This window comes from Hippoglossus hippoglossus, chromosome 1 (genome assembly GCF_009819705.1).
Source record: "Hippoglossus hippoglossus isolate fHipHip1 chromosome 1, fHipHip1.pri, whole genome shotgun sequence".
In the NCBI taxonomy this organism is placed as follows: domain Eukaryota; kingdom Metazoa; phylum Chordata; class Actinopteri; order Pleuronectiformes; family Pleuronectidae; genus Hippoglossus; species Hippoglossus hippoglossus.
Genome location: NC_047151.1, coordinates 14,578,035 through 14,597,135, shown reverse-complemented (window position 1 = coordinate 14,597,135; position 19,101 = coordinate 14,578,035). Strand labels below are relative to the sequence as shown.

The window sequence follows — 19,101 nt, the reverse complement described above, 5'->3', positions numbered from 1 at the left end:
CGACTGCTCTGTCATGTGCTACCAGTTTACATGTAAAGCGATCCTCCTAATATATCTGTGCTCTGCGGGTCCTAGTGGTCTCAGGCTACACTGTGGAGCTATTGAGGGCAGCTCCTCTCGGGATCCGGTTTCTCAGTTTGATAAGAGGGCAGAGTGGAGGCTTTGGCACAGGCGGAGCTGTTCTGGCTGCGTCTGACATTCCACAGGCCTCGGCCCCGGGGAGAGCCTGCGAATCACCCCATCTTCAACAGCAAACGCTCTGTTGTCCCCCTCATTCGAGCAAACTCAGAGGAAGCTTTAACCCCCGTCAACCTCAGTTTATCCTCTACCACCTCTGCCCCCCCTGCTTTCCTACCCACGATTCTTTAGCGTTTGTAGTTAACTCCTCCTCCTGGCTCCAACTTCCCTTAACCCCCTTCTCTCTGTCTTTTCCTCTCCCTCTCCTACTCCAGCTCTCCCAATGTAATCCTTGGCAGTGGAAAGTGACCCCCCCCCTCTCGCAACCCCCCCCTCCAAGTCCAAGTTCAACTGCCTATGACATCATGTCTGGTTGCTGCGGGCACCAGACAGCCGGGACGTGACTGTGGAGTGCAGCGAGCTTCGACTAACTCCCTCTAGCTTTTTTCCATCCCTTTCTGTCAGTCCCTTGTACTTTTTTCATACACGCTCCCCTATCTCCCTTGCTCCTCCTGCAGAGCTGAGGTCTCACCACTAGAGAGCTCCTCGGTCCAGCTTTTCTCTGCACTAAGAAGACTCTCTCCCTCTGTCTTGGCTAGTTGGCTAGCAGGCGGCGAGGCGGGCTGGCAGGACCATCGTCTGCACCTCTCCATATGCCAGAGAACAGCAGGAAAGGCAGAGACCTCTGTTACTCACTCTGGCCGAGGCTGTTACTGACCTACTAGGCTCAGCTAACTGGGAGCAGTCGATACCAGTGCCCAGGTTCTTGCTGTGCGTGGCGTAAACCCGGCAGATGTGTTCAACGGTGACATTTTTCAATAATATTCAATAAGCAATCACAGGAGATAATAAGTGCCCTGAACAGATGCACACTGTCGTAAAAGCCCTGTTGTTTTTTAGGGGAGAAAATGGGGGGCAAGAGTTCTGGCACAGAGTTGAAGAGTGTGTGTGCGTGTGGGCATAGGCACTGACACACATTTGGATGGTGTGTAGATGTCCACCCAGTGCCAGGGCTACATCTGTGGGAGAGTGGTGCAGGTGGGGAGCTTGAAAATACTAGAAGGAGCAGCAGGAGGAGAGAGGGAGAAGGGGAGAGAGGGTGGGCTGCTGATGCATGGTGGTGGGGCGGTGGCAGCCGCGCAAAGCTGTGCGGAGCAGGAATGCAGATTGTTTCCATGTGTGGGGAGGACAGGAGAGCCGAGTTGGCTGCAGGCAGGTGCGGTTAGCCCCTAATGAGAAAAGTTGTGTTGGTGATGGAGGAGGCCCAAGACACTGCAGCCCAGTGGCAGAGCGCAGCCAAAGCTGAAACCACAATGTAGTGCACTACTGGCCTCACACGCTGCACGAGCACACACTGTGGGGCCGAGCGGAGATAAATCAACACTGCTGGAGCTGAAACTAACTGGCACCGCTTACTTTTCTCTGTAGGGAAACTACTGTGGTGCTGAAACTGTAAACCAATACTGAAACTAAAGGCCTTGATACATGGGCAACACTTTGTGTCAGTGTAGGTGGGAACATTTACAAATGAATGATCGACAATTGCTCTATGGTACATAATTTTTTACCCCGTCCATTATAATAAAGCTTTTATTTGATGGCAATGTGTAACATGTGGACAAGCACAATGTCAACTCCAACAAGCTCCACATTTTTTAAGTTTTAAGAGGCTCTAAAACTGGTATAAGCTCGTAAACGTCTTTGGAAATATTAGTTTGGCAACACTATCCCAACTCAAGGTCGACTTACTAGCATTTTCCAGGGGCGGGCTGACGTGTCGCAGTAAGAATTTTGTGTTTCGTGATGTTTTGCTACTCAGTTAATTTCACTCTAGTTCAACTAGTGTATCTTATTAAGACAACGTCTACGGGAGAACCACTAAATAGGACTATTACATGTGGACTGTTAAATATTTAATCAATGTTATCTTAGTTCTCATTAGTCAGGATTTGATAATGGATCATTACCTTGATTTATTCTGCATAACTGGAACCTGTTTACATGAAGATGAATGAGTCTTAATGAATCAACACCCCCCCACTCATATTAACTCTCACATTCCTTGAAGCCCAGGATGCGAGGGAGCAGCGATTGTCCACACCACCTCATGAATCAACCCTGTACCTGAAATTAATTCTATCTCATTTGAAACCTTTATTCTTAATCTCTTACATCCAAACTAAAAAAACACAAAAATAAGTTCACTGTTTTTTCAACTGTTTTAAATCTGAGTTCATACAGATTTAGTTATTATAGCCTTTATAAAACACGCAGCAAAGGGCCGAACCTGCAGCCTGAAGCCTTCAATTACGAGACTCTCCCAGACTCTAGGTCTTGAAAAATGTAACAATATTTCCGCAAAACCCTCTTCTGTCCGACCAAATCACAATAACAGACGACTCAGAATTTACAATGTCTCTTTTGGATGTCTATCTGAAAATGCTGTTTATTTAAAGAACTCATTTTTTTTACTTAGTCCACTGCCATGTGTCAATTCAATGAGGGACAACTACCTCAACTTTACACCCTCTCAAGTTCATGAAGTCATTGGTATAGTGTTGGCTTTAGAGCAGACCTCATAGAAGTCGGGAAAGAAAGGGGCGTTTCACCTATTTATCACCGAGCCTGGTAAGTTAGACTAATAAGATACAAAAAAGCAAATAACTGAGCAAATTGTATCTGCTGATGATGACTGTGTGACAATTATGGAAAAAACCCTCAGAAGTCAAACCTTAGGGACTCAAAATACTAAAGTCCTGATTTAGCTAATTGATGTTAGTAACAGTTATGGATGGCTTCCTGTGTCATCTCAACTTTTAAGAGTCAAAAAATATTTATAGAGTTGCTCACTGGTGCAGAGAGCTGAATAATTAAATGTAGAGACATTATCTGAGCATTGCCTCTCTACCACTGCCGTTGCTCTGAATGGCATGTTTGACCCCGTGAACCCAATAGTCTGGATTAACATTGTGGTGGGGAGTTGCATCTGCATACAGCACTGTGCAGTCATGCTTGCAGTCAGTAATGAGGGGAACAAAGAAGAGGAGACATTTAAACAGAGGAGGAGGAGGATGGGTGGATGTCAATTAAATGAGGGAGGTTGGTGGGGTACCTGAGTCTGCTGGGGGATATTCAGAAAGTTGTCCCGTGTTCCGATGCCGACAAACCGGTTGGGAGCTGTTGAGCCTGGCGTGGAGTATGCTATAAAGAGAGAGACAAGTGTGTACATGCTTTTATAGACACACGCATACACACTGAGCTTATAGTAGTTTTTGATGCTCTCATCTAGACTTTCTATATATTTTATTATAATATTAACTCACTGCAGGTCTGTGTATCACTGTCAATTAATTACTGGGTCAGGGGTACTGATGACCTATTAGTCACATGAGTGAATTTGTTCATGTTGCAGGCAGATTCTTTGTTACTTTCCTTCACTTGGCCATTTAATCAGTGGTAAACAAGGAGATGTACAGTGTCTAATGATTAGCTCTAACATGAAGAAGTTACTTCCCACAAACAAGTGTGCTATTGTTGACAGGTGCTCCTTGGTAAAAAGCCATCGTAATCATAGAAAACCACTGAGGACTTACAGTTATTGTGGACCAATGGAGGAACTCTAATCATGACTAGTGCTCTATTTAAATTTAACAGGCTACGAGGAGCATCTTGCCTACAAAGTGACATCACTCAGTGATGCCACAGGATCAAATTTAGGGCAGTTGTGCTCACTGGACTCCAACATGGCGGCTGTAGTCGAACTTTAGCTGTGCATGACTTGAGTGAGGTTGAGGGGATGGGGATGTGTCGGGGAGTGACAGTGAAAGGGCTGGAAACTGATGCATGAGTGAGGGTGAGCTTGTATCATATGCATGTTTGTGCGTGTGTGTGTGTTTTCCTCATGACTGTAATTACGATATCTTGAGAATCAGAGACAAAATTAGAAAGGGGGGAAAAATGCAGTGATAACAGTCACTGGAATGAGAAAAGAGACGGAAATTGCGATCTTTATTTATATAGATGTTGATATAAATAAATAAAAAAGTGACACGTTAATCTGAGAGAGTTGGAAGGGGGAGGGGAGGAAAGGTTGAGAGGACAGGAAGAGGAGAAAAAGTTAAAACAAAAGGAGGAGAAGGTGCCGAGGTTGCTCCGTCCAGTGCCCCCTTTTGGTGTGCCTCTCCCGTGGCCCGACTCTCGCACTGCACCTGTCTCAGTGGAACCAACCAAAGCCTCACCACTCCCTGATGACACTCCTCTCTCCCACTTCCCCAGTATATAGTGCTAATTAGACAGGTTTGATTATATTTTATCATTCATGTTTAGAGAGACTGGGTTGTTCTTGTTATACTGTGATTTTCATGTTTTTTGTTGTTCTCAATTTTTAATTGTTGTGAGATTTGTGTGAAAGCGGCGAGGGGATTGGGTGAGTAAAGTGGGGCATGATGTTTTTTTTGGAGTCCACGCCAACTGCCCTAATTTTGCTCCCTTTAAAAAGAAAAAAGAGAAATAAAGGAAAAGAAACAAAGAAAGGAGGATATGAGAATATATCAAATAAAGAAAAGAACAAAGCAAAAAAGAAATGAGAGAAGGGGGTAGATTGTATTGCCCGCTATCACAGACATGCAAAGTCTGCACTGATCAAAGCTTTTCGGCTACAGAGGCAACGTGCATAGGGCCCTGCACTGCTCTGCTCCCCCCCAAACTGCATAACACATCAAAAAGAAGGGAGAGAGACTATACTGCCTCTCGTGGTGCTAGCAGGAAACCCAACACCAGAGAAAGAGAGAAAAAGAGAGTCAAAAGATTTTGAGGAGGGAGGAGGAAAGAGGCTTGCAAAGATATGAAGAGAGAAAAGGAGACTGAAGTTCAGAGCAAGTGAGAGCAAGAGATAAAGAAGAGCTTGAAAGAGGTTCTCTGGTTTGGCAAAGGCGTGGCTTCTGCCTCGTCAGAATTGATCTTGCCGGTACAGTACAGTACAGTACTGTGGCGTACAGTTCATAAGGTGATGGATGAAATAGTAGTGAAGCCTCCAGGTGTTGGACTGAACTGACTGCATCCTCACTGGAAGCAGACAACCAGCTTAACTATGCAGTTGTCATTGTGTAGCTACACTGCAAATACATCCAAGGTTTCTATAATGACTATATACGTTCTAGCACAACAGACTTGATGTAGCCGCCAGCTAAGAGCTAATCAGTCTAACACTGGTTTGGACTGGCCTCTGTAAGAAGTCTGTGGGGAGACTGGGGGCAGTAATGGGGGTTTTGTGGAGGGGAGTGGGAGTGGGGGGTGACTTACACGGAGATGCGGGTGAGCTGAGTCCGCCGTCAGTGGGCGTGCTGATGGTTTTAGAGTCGGGCATGGGGAGGGGCACAGGGCGTGCCACCGGGGGTGGCGGAGGCAGCAGGAAGGAGCCCGGCATTTTGCTCTGGCCACCTCCATTAGGCTGCAGACGGACCATACAGACAGGGTGAGAGGGACAAACCCCGAGAATATACAGTGCACAGCAGGGAGTCAGACACACACACACACACCGCACATCCCCCCCCCCCCCCCCCCCCCCAGAACACACACACACACAGTCCCATGTGAGGGTAAGACACTCATATTTAGAGAAATCAACAGCATGCACAAAAGTTGTCCATCACACACGCTCTTTCATGCAGGGACAAAAGAGATCCCCAAACACACAGCTTTAAAATAAAAACACAAAAATATCAGACAGTCTGGACAAAAGTAGAGAGGTAAATAAGAAGAGGAAAAGTGAAAAACATTGTCACACATGGGGGGAAAGAAATACTGAGCTGTCATAAGGAACGTTGCTATAGTGCAATGTAAGACTTTTAAAAATCAGCAATGTAAAAAAGGGTCTCTGTGTGTGAAAGTGTGCAGTATTATATGTTAAAGATTTTACTGTGTGTTTGCTGGGTGGAGTGATGAGAACAAAGGACAATAGGGAATGAATAAGGGGTTTGATAAGTGGCTTCAAAGTTGCTCAGAAGGCCACAGTAGAGGTTTACAGTTTTACCAGCACCGAGCATCTTACTACAAGTGTCCAAAAAGTTCTGAAATATCCCAAGAAGGCCAGCTGACAGTCAGCTGTGTAATGTGCCTACGTTTCCATGTTTGGAAACTCTAGCTTTAAGGATGAGTGCAGGCTTGTTATTGGGGTTATTAGAGGGGCACCTCATTGCACTGGTGTTTCTCTGAATTAGGCCCATGACAGCTCAACAAAGTGTCCCAGGAGGTCTCCCCTCTGTGCCTCATTAGCTTGCACAGTTTCTTGCTCAGCTTCATCTGACACCTGGTGTGTTTTACTAACTTTTTTGTCATAGTATGTTAGTGTAATATAACTGTATATATCCTCCAAAATGTATTGTGCAGAGGAAATGAAAAGACTGGCTGAGATGTGCCCCAACACCACAATTGAGAGTAAAGGAACATTACTGAGAATAAAAGTGGCTTGTTAACAACAACACATCAGTCTTCAGCAGCAGGAGTCTGCTTCAGGTTCCGTCCTGAATAACCAACTCACCAAACACTGCTGATATCGGTCTGTATACAAATCCAATACAGGCCTCTCTGTTTGCAGCCTACTTCCCTCTAGGTACTCTCCCTTCCCTAAAGCCCCATCTGCCTAAAAACCTTTTCTTCTTGAACACACCTGACAGGTAAGATCGCCTCCTACCTTATATGAACATGTGACGAGTCAAAATGGTTTTGGCTCCTTTGTCCAGCTGAGTTTTGAATTGATGTTTTAAGCACTGGCATCTGGCTGCCTCCTCATGTCAATTCATTTTCCCTAAAGCTATTTTCCTCCTCCCTGGTAAAGTTGCTTCACCTCCTAAATATCTATTCTCTATTCTAGACTCACTTGACCTTGTTGCACTTGTTTATAAAAAAGATATAAAATCATGTAGAAGTAATTCTCTAATCATGATGCAGATTTGTTCTTTTCTTCAGTAAATTCCACAAAAATCCACTGAATTCTAACTTTTCTGTTATGTCAGTTTCCATCGCACACTGTCCAACTTTCAAGTCCTCTTTCTTTGAGCCCACAGATGACTTACCTGTGCGCTGGGCTGTCCTGTGCCGTCGGTGCACACAAACTGCACGAACTCCTTAAGCGGGTCCTGGTGGTGATGGTAGCGTATGGTGGGGTGGGTGAAGTATGGGCTGGACTGCTGAATGATTGAGGAGGAGGGGAAGTGCAGAGCTGAGGCTGAGGCACGGGGACTCCCTGGGGAGGAAAAAGTAAAAACCGGAAAGGGAAAAGGGAAATCAGAAGAGGAGGAGGAGAAAAGTGAGGAGAAGATGTAAGACAGACCAAGAGCGTGAATAAATTCAATGAGGCTCAGCTCATTCACATACAGCACACTTATTAGGTATATATAAGACTACACACACTGTGACATTCAGTACATTAACATGCACACCTATGACAGTATATAAGACATGCATATGTTTTAACTAAGCACCGGCACAGCTGGCATCAGGGACCACATTGCTGCTTAGGCCTGTTATTGTTATAATGCAGAAAATAGCTGTGACATTCTCGTGTGACTGACTGAAGCTGCTTCTGCTTACAAATGACTGGCATTATCCTCGGCTAGTGGGCAACATCTGGTCTCAATCATTTTATAAATCAGCCCACTAGCTTTCTCTGTACCTCTCTGGCCTGGCATCGCCACAAATGCACACACACGTTCACAGTCCCATACAAGCTAGAGTGTGTTACAGTATTTTCTGCCGAATGCTCCTTGTCCATTTCTCCCTCCAACACACAACCACACACACACAGGATTTTTCCCACTTTTGTTTTATTGCTTGTCGGTGATGTGTAATCAATCAGCAGCAAATCCTTGCTGTGTGGTTCTGCCTTGTAGTTTGAAGCTTGAGAGAGAATGTACCCTCCGCTCCCAGCCGACCACAAAACGCCTCCCAGAGACATTAATCAGCCAGCCAGCCAGCCAAACATACACACACACACATGCACACACACACACACACAGCTCCAATGTCTGTCCTGTCTGCTGAGATTCTAAGGCTTTGGCAATTTGGCTCACCAAACTAAAGAGGCAAGCTGCTAGGTGAGGGGAGCCTGGCGAACAAGCATCTGTGATTATGTCTGTCACCTACAATCTCTTGTGTATACACCATACACAAGTGTCTGTTTGTTCAAACTTTTAAGTTTTTCTTTTTTGGTGGTCTGGTGTTTTTGTGTGTGCGTGTAGTTGAGTGAATTTTCAGTGTCTAATGGTTCTGGTTATATGTTTTTGTTTTCTGTCTGTACAAAGGTGATGCTACATCTTTATTGCTTTGATGTGTCTATACAAATATTGGTGTATGTGTGTGTCTACTTGCTGCCACAATGGCGGACTCTCCGGACTAGTATTGTCAACCTGGCAGCTCTCCACATCAGCCCTGAGCCAAAAACAGGACATAAACCATCCAGTCCTCACACCAGCACTCACTAGACCTATACAACAAGAACCAACAGCTCCAGTCTATCCAAGGCAAGCCGTGATTGCTAACTGTGTCTTCCCCCTCTCTGTGTCTAGCCCCCTTTTTCTTTTCATCTCTCTCTCGCTCTCCTTCCTTCCCATCATCCTCCAGTCTCTTTATAGAACCAAGGCCTCCGAGGGACATTCCATTTGGATGGCAGCCATTTTAGAACAGAGAGTCCTCCGCAAGAGTGTAAATTTACACATGCACGCATGTGTGTGTGTGTGAGTACTTGCTGAAATGCACCCATACACAATCTCTAAACATGGTCTCATTACAGCCTCTCTATTACATGAAAACCTCTTAGCCAACTGTCCACACACTCGGTTTGAAGAGTGTGAGAAGTTAGTCGGTGAACAAAGAAACCTGAGCTGGTCCCTCACACCTCTTAAACTCGCACAACAAAACTGGTGAGCAAATTTTTTAAAATCAACTCAAAAGCAAAATTCAATCTGGTGTTTTGGGTTCTCGAGGGGGGGGTTCAGGACAGGACTGCTCTGTGCAGATAAACAACACGGCTTAATGGTGCAAGATCCGGCCTGTGCTGAATTTTCTAAATATACTGCTGGGAGCTCCGCAAGTAAAATTCAATACGTTTCAACATGGAGGGCAATGAGTCCAAATGACCTTTAGATGGTAGGACGTGTTTGGCTGTGGACCAAACCGTCCCTTTGAGAGACAAATGGAATGAGAAGGAGAGATAGAGCGAGGAGGACATATTTATTCCTCCTGAAAAGTGAGACCAGCCTACAGGGACTTGTTGGCAAACTTGAGATCCTCGAGACTTTGGGAATTCTCAGACTGGAGATGGAGGAACCATGTCGGTTATTCTATAGGACCAAAACACTCTTATGAGGACAACTTGTCCTCAGTGACTCTGGTGGAACAACAACTTGGTAACACTGGAGGTTACACAATGAATTGTATCCACAACTGCATGGGTTCGAATTCTGTATGAATCTCTGCTACTTCTTCTTTCTCCTTCTCATACCTGTATTTGCTCTATATTCAAGTATAGAGGTACACTGTGGCAAAGCAACAAACCCAATACCTTTGTTGTCTTGTTCTTGCCTTTATGATAAAGATGATTTATTTCCACTTCAGACAGTTTGTCATTGGGTATTCTTTCCTTGGTGCAGCAGATGTTTTGACCATTTAGAGATACAATTCTGCACTCATGCACGGGACATAAAGTGTTTGGTCTTCATATAACATAAATTAAACTAAGTTGATAGCTCCATCTGATAAGTTAATACAACCCGTTGACTTCATTACATCAAAATAAACAGTTTTGTCAGTTAAAATGCAAGAACTGACTTCTAAAAGAACATTCCAACAAATGCACAAAGCAGTAAAGATGTAAGACAAATCAATCACAAAAGAATGGATGCAGCAATGGTACCATGCAATGACGATATTAATACAAACACAGGCACAGAGATGGTGGTAAAAATGGTTGGATGGAGAGATGCTGAAAGAGAGAGAGAAATTTATGCCAAGCCATGATGATAGCAGTAACACTGAACAGGTGAAACTCTGCAGGCATATTGCTTCTCAGTTGCAATTGTGGCACTGGAATGTTTGGTATTGTTTTCTCAGCAAGTACGTTTAGCATTTTCATATTCGGGCACTCGACTGCCGAATTTTTTGTTTGTTTCCAGGGACGTGTTTAAGGAATAAATATATGGCAAACCTAGGACCAAGTTTGACACTCCCTTTCCTTCTCTCTCTTTTTCAGATTATAAAAGTGGGGGGGTTGGGGTTGTTGGGTTCATGGCAGGGCTCTCACCTGGTCTCACTCCTGCCAGCACGGGCAGCGGGTGGTGTGTGAACGCCATGCGGGGGGACCTCGTCTGGGAAGTCAGGGCGTTGAAATCAAACTTCCCCGGCTTCTTAAGTGAACCAGGCGAGGACAGTCCTGGCGAAAAAAAATGGGATCAACAAAAAAAAATAAAAAAAATAGGGGGGAGGGGGAGGAAAAGAGAAAGGTGGTTTTAATCAATAAAATGCTGCTTATTTAATTGGCTACACTAAAAAAAAAAGATTATTTCTTTCATTCTTATTAAAGGGGACTTGAACAATCATGAGTTTATGATTAGATTGTTTTAATTTCTTTACTGGTTGATGGCAGTGCATTGCTTCCTATCCTTGGTTGTTGGTCATTCACTCTCGACAGAATCAATGAGTCGATCAGAGAAACCTAACAAATTTTGATCGTAATCATGGGGTTTTGCTGCCCCTAATCTGTAATAACGTATTCAGAATAACACTATACGGTTCCCATGAGCAATCAATCATAGCCTGAGTCCGTGTCTTCTAAATAAAAAAGATGAAAAACAGCACAAGCCAATCTGAATCTGTTCTTTGTTTCAGAGCCAAAGCACATCTGTAGCTATTATAAACTCTAATGTGCCACTGTATGTTTTTTTCTGTCGCATCTCTGTTTCTCCATTCTCCTCTTCTCTTTAAGGTGCCAACTCCAGTCTCTGTCTCTGTCTACGAGTATGGCCACCATACAGCCACAGTCAGCTAATTGTGGTTGGGCTTCAGTGAAGCTCACGGGCTGACTGCATGAGAAGAAGGCTTCATTCAGAAATAGCACACTGTACAGTATGAACACGGCAGCTGTTGAGTGCGAAAGACAAGCAGACGGACGGAGAGAGCAGACAGAGGGAGAGAGAGAGTGAGAGAAGGAGGCGAGAAGAACGTGGGAGACATGAAAATATGCGAGGGAGCGAGGGAGCAAAGCAGAACCTGTGAAAAATGCAGTAGTGTCTTGCTTTTCAGTGCGTTGCTCTGACGACATGTATGAAATTGGAATGTCATAAGATGTTAAATATGGTTATTATCTTTCGCTCGCACACACTCACGCACACGATGTCTAAACACACTCGAAAGCAAAAGCACATGTTCCATCACAAAAAAAACTAAAGGCCCGTAGCACCACACCACCGCATTTAACTGATGAAACAACACACACGTTTTTCCTCAGCAAGTTTTCTTCTAATCTTCCTGAGTGAGTAATGTGATAATGCTTTGATTTTGTAACTTTTTTTAGACTGTTGTTTTGTAGTCTATTTCTGTGGCCCCTCCGCATCAAAAAAAGGCATTAAATACGATTCCTCCTCAGTTCTCCAGCTGGAGATGTGTGAAAGTCTATGGGAGTGTGGGGGCGTGTAAAACCATCCCTCCCTGTGTGAAAGAGTTAAGTCTCAAGCAGGTGGGAGTGAATATGTGTGAACCATTTATGTCTTTAGCAGACATATATTTCATTTTTTTTCTTCCTCCCCCCGCTTTAGCGGGAGTCTGGGGGCGTATTGTACTGTCAGACAAATTCCAAGCATGAACACAACCCCGATCCCACTTCTGACACCAATCGTTAGCAGTGATTGCTATGACACTGTCACTGGAAATAAGAGCAGTCTACAGAGACCTAAACAAGGAAAGGCACCTAGAGGGGAGAGCTGAGGAAGAATTAGATTTAGAATAAATCAGAACCATATAGATGAAGGAGTTATGGAGTCGAAGAGGTGGTTATGTGCTTTTCATCTGGAAGTTAACCTAAAAAAGGCAGGTATAAAAATCTGAGCCAGAAAACACAGAAGATCAGATGAAGACTGACAACAGAATACACTGAGGTAACATTAAGGGAAATTTTTCAGAAAGTCTGCAATGGTCTGATCTGGTTTATGTGTGAGAGTATGTGTATGTCTTTGTCTTTGTGTGTGTGTGTGTGTGTGTGTGTGTGTGCCACAACTGCACTGTTTCCTCTCCTGGCAAAGCCTTAGTATTTCACTGGCAACCAATCAAGCGCTCCCATGATGACCCTTCTGTCTCTTTGCACTAACAGGCCTGCCACCAGATGCGCCTCTGAAGCACACACAGAGGCAGAGACACACACACACACACACTTGGAAAAGACAGGAGATAGTGGCTTAAACAAGTGAAGCAAAGTCAGGGAATTCTCTCCTCTCCAGTGATTTAAAGCACATATGTACATCCAGCCGTGTTCCTCCAGGGGCCTGTAACATTTAACTCAAAGCACCAAACAAGGCCCCCACCACCACCATAAGTCTCTGGTGTCTCAGAAAAAATTTCACAATCATCGGAACTAATATGAAATCATGGTTGTTTTGTTTGCCTCCACTAACCTCCCCCCACCCCTCTTCTAGGCCCTGTGGAGCAGATGTCTCCAGCATCCTCACGGATCCCAAGGCTACACACACACGGAAACACCATCTGGGACCATGCTTCAGCTGTGCCTGTGTGTGTGTGTGTGTGTGTGTGTTTGTGTGTGTGTGTGATATGTGTATAGAAATCTATTATGAGTGTATCTGAATGTAACCGTGTTTGTGTGATGTATATGTATGAATGCATCTTCATACGTGTGTGTGTGTGTGTGTCTGTGTGTGTGTGTGTGTGTGTGTGTGTGTGTGTGTGTGTGTGTGTGTGTGTGTGTGTGTGTGTGTGTGTGTGTGTGTGTACTATTGGTTATGGAGGGAGCAAGTGGGAGTAGATTGTGCAGTGGACAGACGGTGAGGCACACCTGTGTGTTTTTCTGTTTTCTTGGACACCCCTTAGTTTGTTCATAAGTGTCTGTTTGTGTGTGTGTGTGTGTGTGTGTGTGTGTGTGTGTGTGTGTGTGTGTGTGTGTGTGTGTGTGTTTGTGTGTGTGCGCGCGCTCTCTCTTGTTTGCGTACCCCCAACCTGGACAGGAATTCCCAGGTGAGCTTTGCCTGTGGCAGGTGGGATCTTTTGGAAATTGGATACACACCGTACCAAAAATCACACATTCTCTACTCGCTTCATCTTTGCTCTCCCGTTCCCATCAGTGTCTCCTTTATGCCTTGGTTTCTCAAGTGTGAAATACGTTTTGTTCTAGCTACTGTTTAAAATTATTTCTAAACCCACATGAAATTAAAAAAAAAAACAGGCTGATAATTGCAGAACGTTTTGGCTTCCTAATTTTTCACTTGGATTCTGTAAATTAATTGGTAGAGGGTCCAGATTTGCATGCTATTCTACACCTCTATTTGCCAAACTCATTAGGAGGTGTACAAGGCTATGTGCTGCACTTTGGAGAGTAAGAGGGTGGTACACATACACAGAGAGGGAGAGCGAGAGACAGAAACAAGATGGGAGGCGAGGCTCTCTGGTGCGCTAAGGCGTGTAGCATCCTCTGTTGAGGCTCTGATGAGCAGCCTCTTAATTACATTTACAGCTAAGTGGAGCAGGAGCAGGAGAGCAGCCGCTGAGTTTCCAGTGAGAGTAGACTGGGGCAAGACCTAACCAGGGCTCTTGGCTCCCTCAGTTCACATCCTGACAAACCTTCTCTCTCATTAGCTATCACCATGTAAGTCCTCTCCTCTCTCACCTCCCATCCACTTCCCAGCATTCTGCTTCTCTCTCCTCCCTCTATCCTTTGACATGTTTTCTTCCTCCCCAGGGTCCTTCCTGCTGTACATATTTTCAATTAGACAGAAGGGAGACAGGGATGGAGGGTTGAAGCTGGAGCTAGGGAGCAGGAGGAAGGGTTTTACACCTCTGATCCAGACGGTAAGCGTCTTAATGGGGATTTGAAGCGAGGGAGGGATGGAGCGAAAGAGGGATGGCGGCAAGGCAGGCACCTGAACACCTGCAGGGGTGGGGAGCATGATAAGCATGTGTGTTTCAATGTGTGAACGTCTGCATATGAGGTGGGGGAGTTGGAGGTGTGCGAGTCGCTGTGTGTGTGGCGGGGTGTCTGTGTAAGTACTGTATATTTGCATGTGTGTCATCTGCTGGGAGGACTGACTTCATCTTGTTAGCAACTTGTAGCCTTATGTTTCAAACAGAAAGTAGTAAAGCCTGAAATGAATAATCATTGACAACCCTGCTGCTGTATTTCACAAGAAATGTAATTACTGTTAACGAAACTTTAATCAGCAGCAATGACACAAGTGTAGTCCCATTTCTGTGTACGGTATCTTTGTCTTTACCACAGACATTCATACAACTCCCTTTCAAACAAAAGCACCTACAGTATGTATAATGTATACGTATAAGTATTATATATACATAAATCAGTATATATACACACATACACAGAGGAATGATTGAGCTACATAAAGGCTGGTAAAGTGAAAATATATATGGGTGTAATCAATGTTGTTCTAACCATGGTAAGGAAACTGCACGCCATCGTTTTCATGTTTTATCTTCCTCTCCTGCACACTCGCCAAATGGTGCTGCACTGAAAGTGGAGAAGGGTATTGTTAACAATGAGAGAGAGAGAGAGAGAGAGAGAGAAATAGAGGGATTGGGAGAGAAGGGGAAAAGGAGAAAGTAAGAGTGAACATTTCTGTATGATGGGGGGTATAAATGGCAGATGACTGACACAAAATCAGGTAACTTCTAAGGGTGACTATGGCTTTAAAAGTGAGGGTAAGGAAACATTAAGCCTTGAGATTTGGGAAGTGAAGTGAACAAGAGAGACTTTTTTGGGGGAATAAATAAAATAGAAAGAAGAGGGTAATGTCTAAAGTGGAATCACAGAGGTAGAGGTTACTGCCAAAACAAGGGAAATACCAACACTAAAGATGCCAATTCACTCTTGATTCATCATGACATTCATAATCCAACTGTCTACAGCTATTTGGTGGATGGAATTTAGCACAATTTATCAGTGATTTATTCAACTTTGTGGGGTAATAGGGTTGAAAACATTCTCAGTTTAATTTAAAACATGTTGATTCCTTTAAACTTTGAATTTTCCAAATAGTGTCAAATAACCTGAATGTAAGAGTTATGTGTAATGTATAATGTGTATCCAAGTCTCCTTTGTTTTGGCAGGTATCCTCATGTCTTTGTCAGAATGAGACAAATCTGATCAGGTAGAGTGTGGAGAAGAGACAAGTCAGATGGAGGCATCATTGTTGACTTTGTGAAAAAGCTTCATGATGCTTTCTTAGTGAGTGACAGGTGTGGGGTGGGATATTGGGGGGTTGGGGTGTTACCTGCATCCATGTCATTTGGCCACGCGCTGGACTGGGATGAGCTGGCGGCAGGTGAGCGTCCAGGGTAGAAAACATCATCTGTGGGGCTCTCCAGCTCACTGTCATCTAATGACTTCCTCTTGGAGCTGAGGGCATGGGGAGGGAAGAGAGGGGCGGCAGAGACAAGATTAAAAAAAATACATAACGGCAGAGAATGCATGGATCAAGGACACAATACTCTGCAAACATGATAACTAAAGGGTAATCACAGTAACATGCGTTTGAAATTTTTAAGCGGCTTCAACTTTTGCATCTTAGTGAAAACAATAATTCAATTACAAGGCCTTGGAGCAGAATTGACATAAAGGACAAGAAATTTGATAAGGAGGAATGAAAAAGGAGGAAACAGAAAGAAAAGTTAGAAGGTACAGCGAAACAGTAAGACTCTGTGTGTGTGAGTGTGTGAGTGTGTGTGTGTGTGTCAGGGTGTTTTTCTGTGCACGTGTCTCATTTGTTTGTGTCTTTGTAGGTGTTGATAACTACCTCCGTGGAAGGTTTGCGTACAACTCCACATCAGACCTATAGTGACCACAGCATTTGATCGAGGTAAGAGGAAAGAAAGAGACAAGTTAAGAAAGACACAAAAGAGGAAAAAGGCAGAAATTGCTATCACACATCACATGAAAAGGAGAACAGCTAACACAGAGAGAGACGCACACATCTATACAGTAAAGAGATTCAGGAGAGATTCCAAGAGTGGAAATAGGCTACAGTACTAAACATCTTTCACAGCAAGAAACCTCAATGAAATGGCGTACTACTTGCCAGTAAAGTCATTCCTGCAAGAAGAAGCGATATACCGTTGGCAGACATTAATGTGACATCACACTTCCCTCTAGTCTGCCTTTGGCATCGTAGCAAACCATGTGCCAGAGTAGCAATGCTAAAGCCACATGGTGGCTTCGCCCACCGGGGACTCTTCTAATGGCAAACAGCTGGACTTGTATAACGGTCACTGGTGTTTCCTGAGCATTATACACCTGTAAACTACTGTTTATATGTATGGAATTAGAGCTCACAGTGTGTACCTGGTGGAGGGAGGGGAGGTGAGGGAACGGCGCCCCAGTGCCAGAGCTGCCCCAGAGTTGATGTTGTAGTAGCTGGGGCTGCTGTCCAGGTCAGCCAGTGAGAAGTTAGGACCCGACGCTGTGGCTACAGGAGCTAACAGGGAGAACAATAAAAGAAAGTGGATGAGTTGATATAATTACAGCAGATATATTCCAGGCACTTATATTGGATACACTGGATACCACTGCGTGCCGTCGGTAAACATCAAATCAAAATAGAGCCGTTTAGTTGTTGTTTTGTTCAAATCAGGAAACTTCCTCCACCTCTGTGTGCTGTGTTTTAACTACTTACTCTGTGACACTCTGACCAGCTCAGCCACATTCCACACCCCTGAGGTGACGAAGCAGTCCTGGAAACTCAGGTGCCCTGTACAGACAAGGATGTGATCAGGACACACAGAAGCTTCAGAGGGAGAACAAAGACCACAACATAACAAATTCATGGAATTGTTTGGAAAAAAAATTGGAAGAAATCCTAAAGGCTGACCATCTGCAACTATATTTGTGGATCAACATCTGTGTGAGTGTGTTTGCTAATTGGAGCCATAATTGGAATATGTTAAGACTGATAAGCATGATGAAATCAATTCTAGTGTGCTGATCGACAGTGTGTGTGTGTGTGTGTGTGTGTGTGTGTGTGTGTGTGTGTGTGTGTGTGTGTGTGTGTGTGTGTGTGTGTGTGTGTGTACCTACCATTGGGCGGTGGTTTAATGTCTGTGTCCCCCTGTTGGCTAGAGCTGTCTGATTGTCCGGAGTCTGCACAGAAACAGGGAGGAGGGAGTGGAGAAAGACAAATGGTTAGGATCTGCTTCGAATGCTAAAAAAAGTAATGAAAAACATACTGGTAAGTGTAAGTCTTGATGAATCACAGCTATGTATCCATGCTGCCAGGACTGTGATATTTGAGGTGTGAAAAGGAATAAGAGGAACTTGCAGCATGTGCTGGGTTATGGTATACATCTTGTATGCGTGTGTGTGTGAATTCCAATATTATTGCGTGGCAGTCTTGTATGTTTTTTTCCTATCTCCCTCTGTCCCTCCTGACTTAAGGTGCAATGATTTACAGTGAGCTGCTATGCTATTTAGTATCTAACCACGCAATCATATCCTTCAACCTAATCCCATTTAATACCTTCTTGCTGGTAGGGATTTAGTCTGCGTAAACAGAACACCTTACACACACAAACACACACATGCACACATACACACACTTTCACTCAATCTGTTTTTCTCTCTCTAATTGTCATTTCATACTTTAACACATGTTATAATCCTTTGTTGGACACACCCACATGAATGCATACACACGCACGCACACGCACACGCACACGCACACACACACACACACACACACAAACCCTATGAAAAAGCATGCCCATGCCCAAGGGATTTCATGCAGTGTATCTAAAAGTTGAGGCAAAACTCTTCCTATTTGGATCAAGTGCAATCACATTCACACACAAACACTTGTGCACAAACACACACACACCTATTATGACTGGTGTACGGAAGCACTGGGGCTTCACTCACAAGAGCAGACACAAACATGCCAAGTCTTGGCAGCAAAGGGCCACAATTAGACCTGGAGGAGCTACAGGCAGAAAGAGGAGGCTGCAGGAAGAGGTTTTGTAACATGAGTCCTGAGAAGAGTCGGGGTGCATTCTTGTCCAGGTCGTGAAGAAAATGTGTCAGATGAGTCCATGCATATATGTTTATGAATTCGTAACACATGCTTGTCAGCTGTCCGCATTTCCTCAACCTGTACGACCACATGTATGAGTTGGCGAATGAACCTGTGCTCCATTTCCAGTGCTGGTTTGTGGTGTGGGGGCTAATGCTATTGGCCAACCATTCAGGCCTTGCTAGGCTGCAGCTAGCTAGCTATCTAGCTAAAGGAGGTGTTTATCTGCAGGCTGTAGGTGATAACAGAGCACACAGACTCCTGCCAGCAGCACTTGCCTTGCAGCCACACTAAGCCACAGATTACTGAGCAGAAACAATAACAGACCTGTCTCTCTGCCTACGAAGCACTGCTTATCCACAGAGAGAAGAGCGAGACAGACCAGAGTGAGAATCAGAGAAAGAAAGAGAACAGAAATGAAAGAGAGTTTCTTTTCCCCTTCTCTTCGCATGCAGAATCTCTCACACTTCTCTGTCTCTCACTGGCTGGGTGTAATCCTGGCAGCCATCTTAGAGCTTGGCAGCCATCTTAGCATTGGCGGTAGCGCCACATTCCAGCTAACTGACGGCACTCACTCCAAACATACGAGGCTGTGCCCCTGCCGTGCACGCACCCAGACACATTCAAACACACA

The 19,101-nt window shown here is 44.5% G+C and overlaps 1 protein-coding gene across 15 annotated transcripts in view; it reads right to left on the bottom strand.

Moving 5' to 3' along the window:
- Positions 1-19,101, bottom strand: part of nfixa (nuclear factor I/Xa) — a 111,041-nt gene that overhangs the window by 5,478 nt on the left and 86,462 nt on the right. For 4 of the 15 annotated variants that reach the window (XM_034592136.1, XM_034592171.1, XM_034592162.1 and 1 more), the window contains 10 exons: positions 17,480-17,542; positions 17,079-17,153; positions 16,739-16,880; positions 16,203-16,238; positions 15,681-15,805; positions 14,843-14,917; positions 10,475-10,603; positions 7,251-7,420; positions 5,479-5,626; positions 3,290-3,378 (listed from right to left, as the gene is read on the bottom strand). In XM_034592136.1, coding sequence (XP_034448027.1) covers positions 3,290-3,378; positions 5,479-5,626; positions 7,251-7,420; positions 10,475-10,603; positions 14,843-14,917; positions 15,681-15,805; positions 16,203-16,238; positions 16,739-16,880; positions 17,079-17,153; positions 17,480-17,542 — 1,052 coding nt within the window. The remainder of the gene's footprint in view (positions 1-3,289; positions 3,379-5,478; positions 5,627-7,250; positions 7,421-10,474; positions 10,604-14,842; positions 14,918-15,680; positions 15,806-16,202; positions 16,239-16,738; positions 16,881-17,078; positions 17,154-17,479; positions 17,543-19,101) is intronic. The other 11 variants (XM_034592212.1, XM_034592227.1, XM_034592145.1 and 8 more) reach the window with 10 other exon arrangements.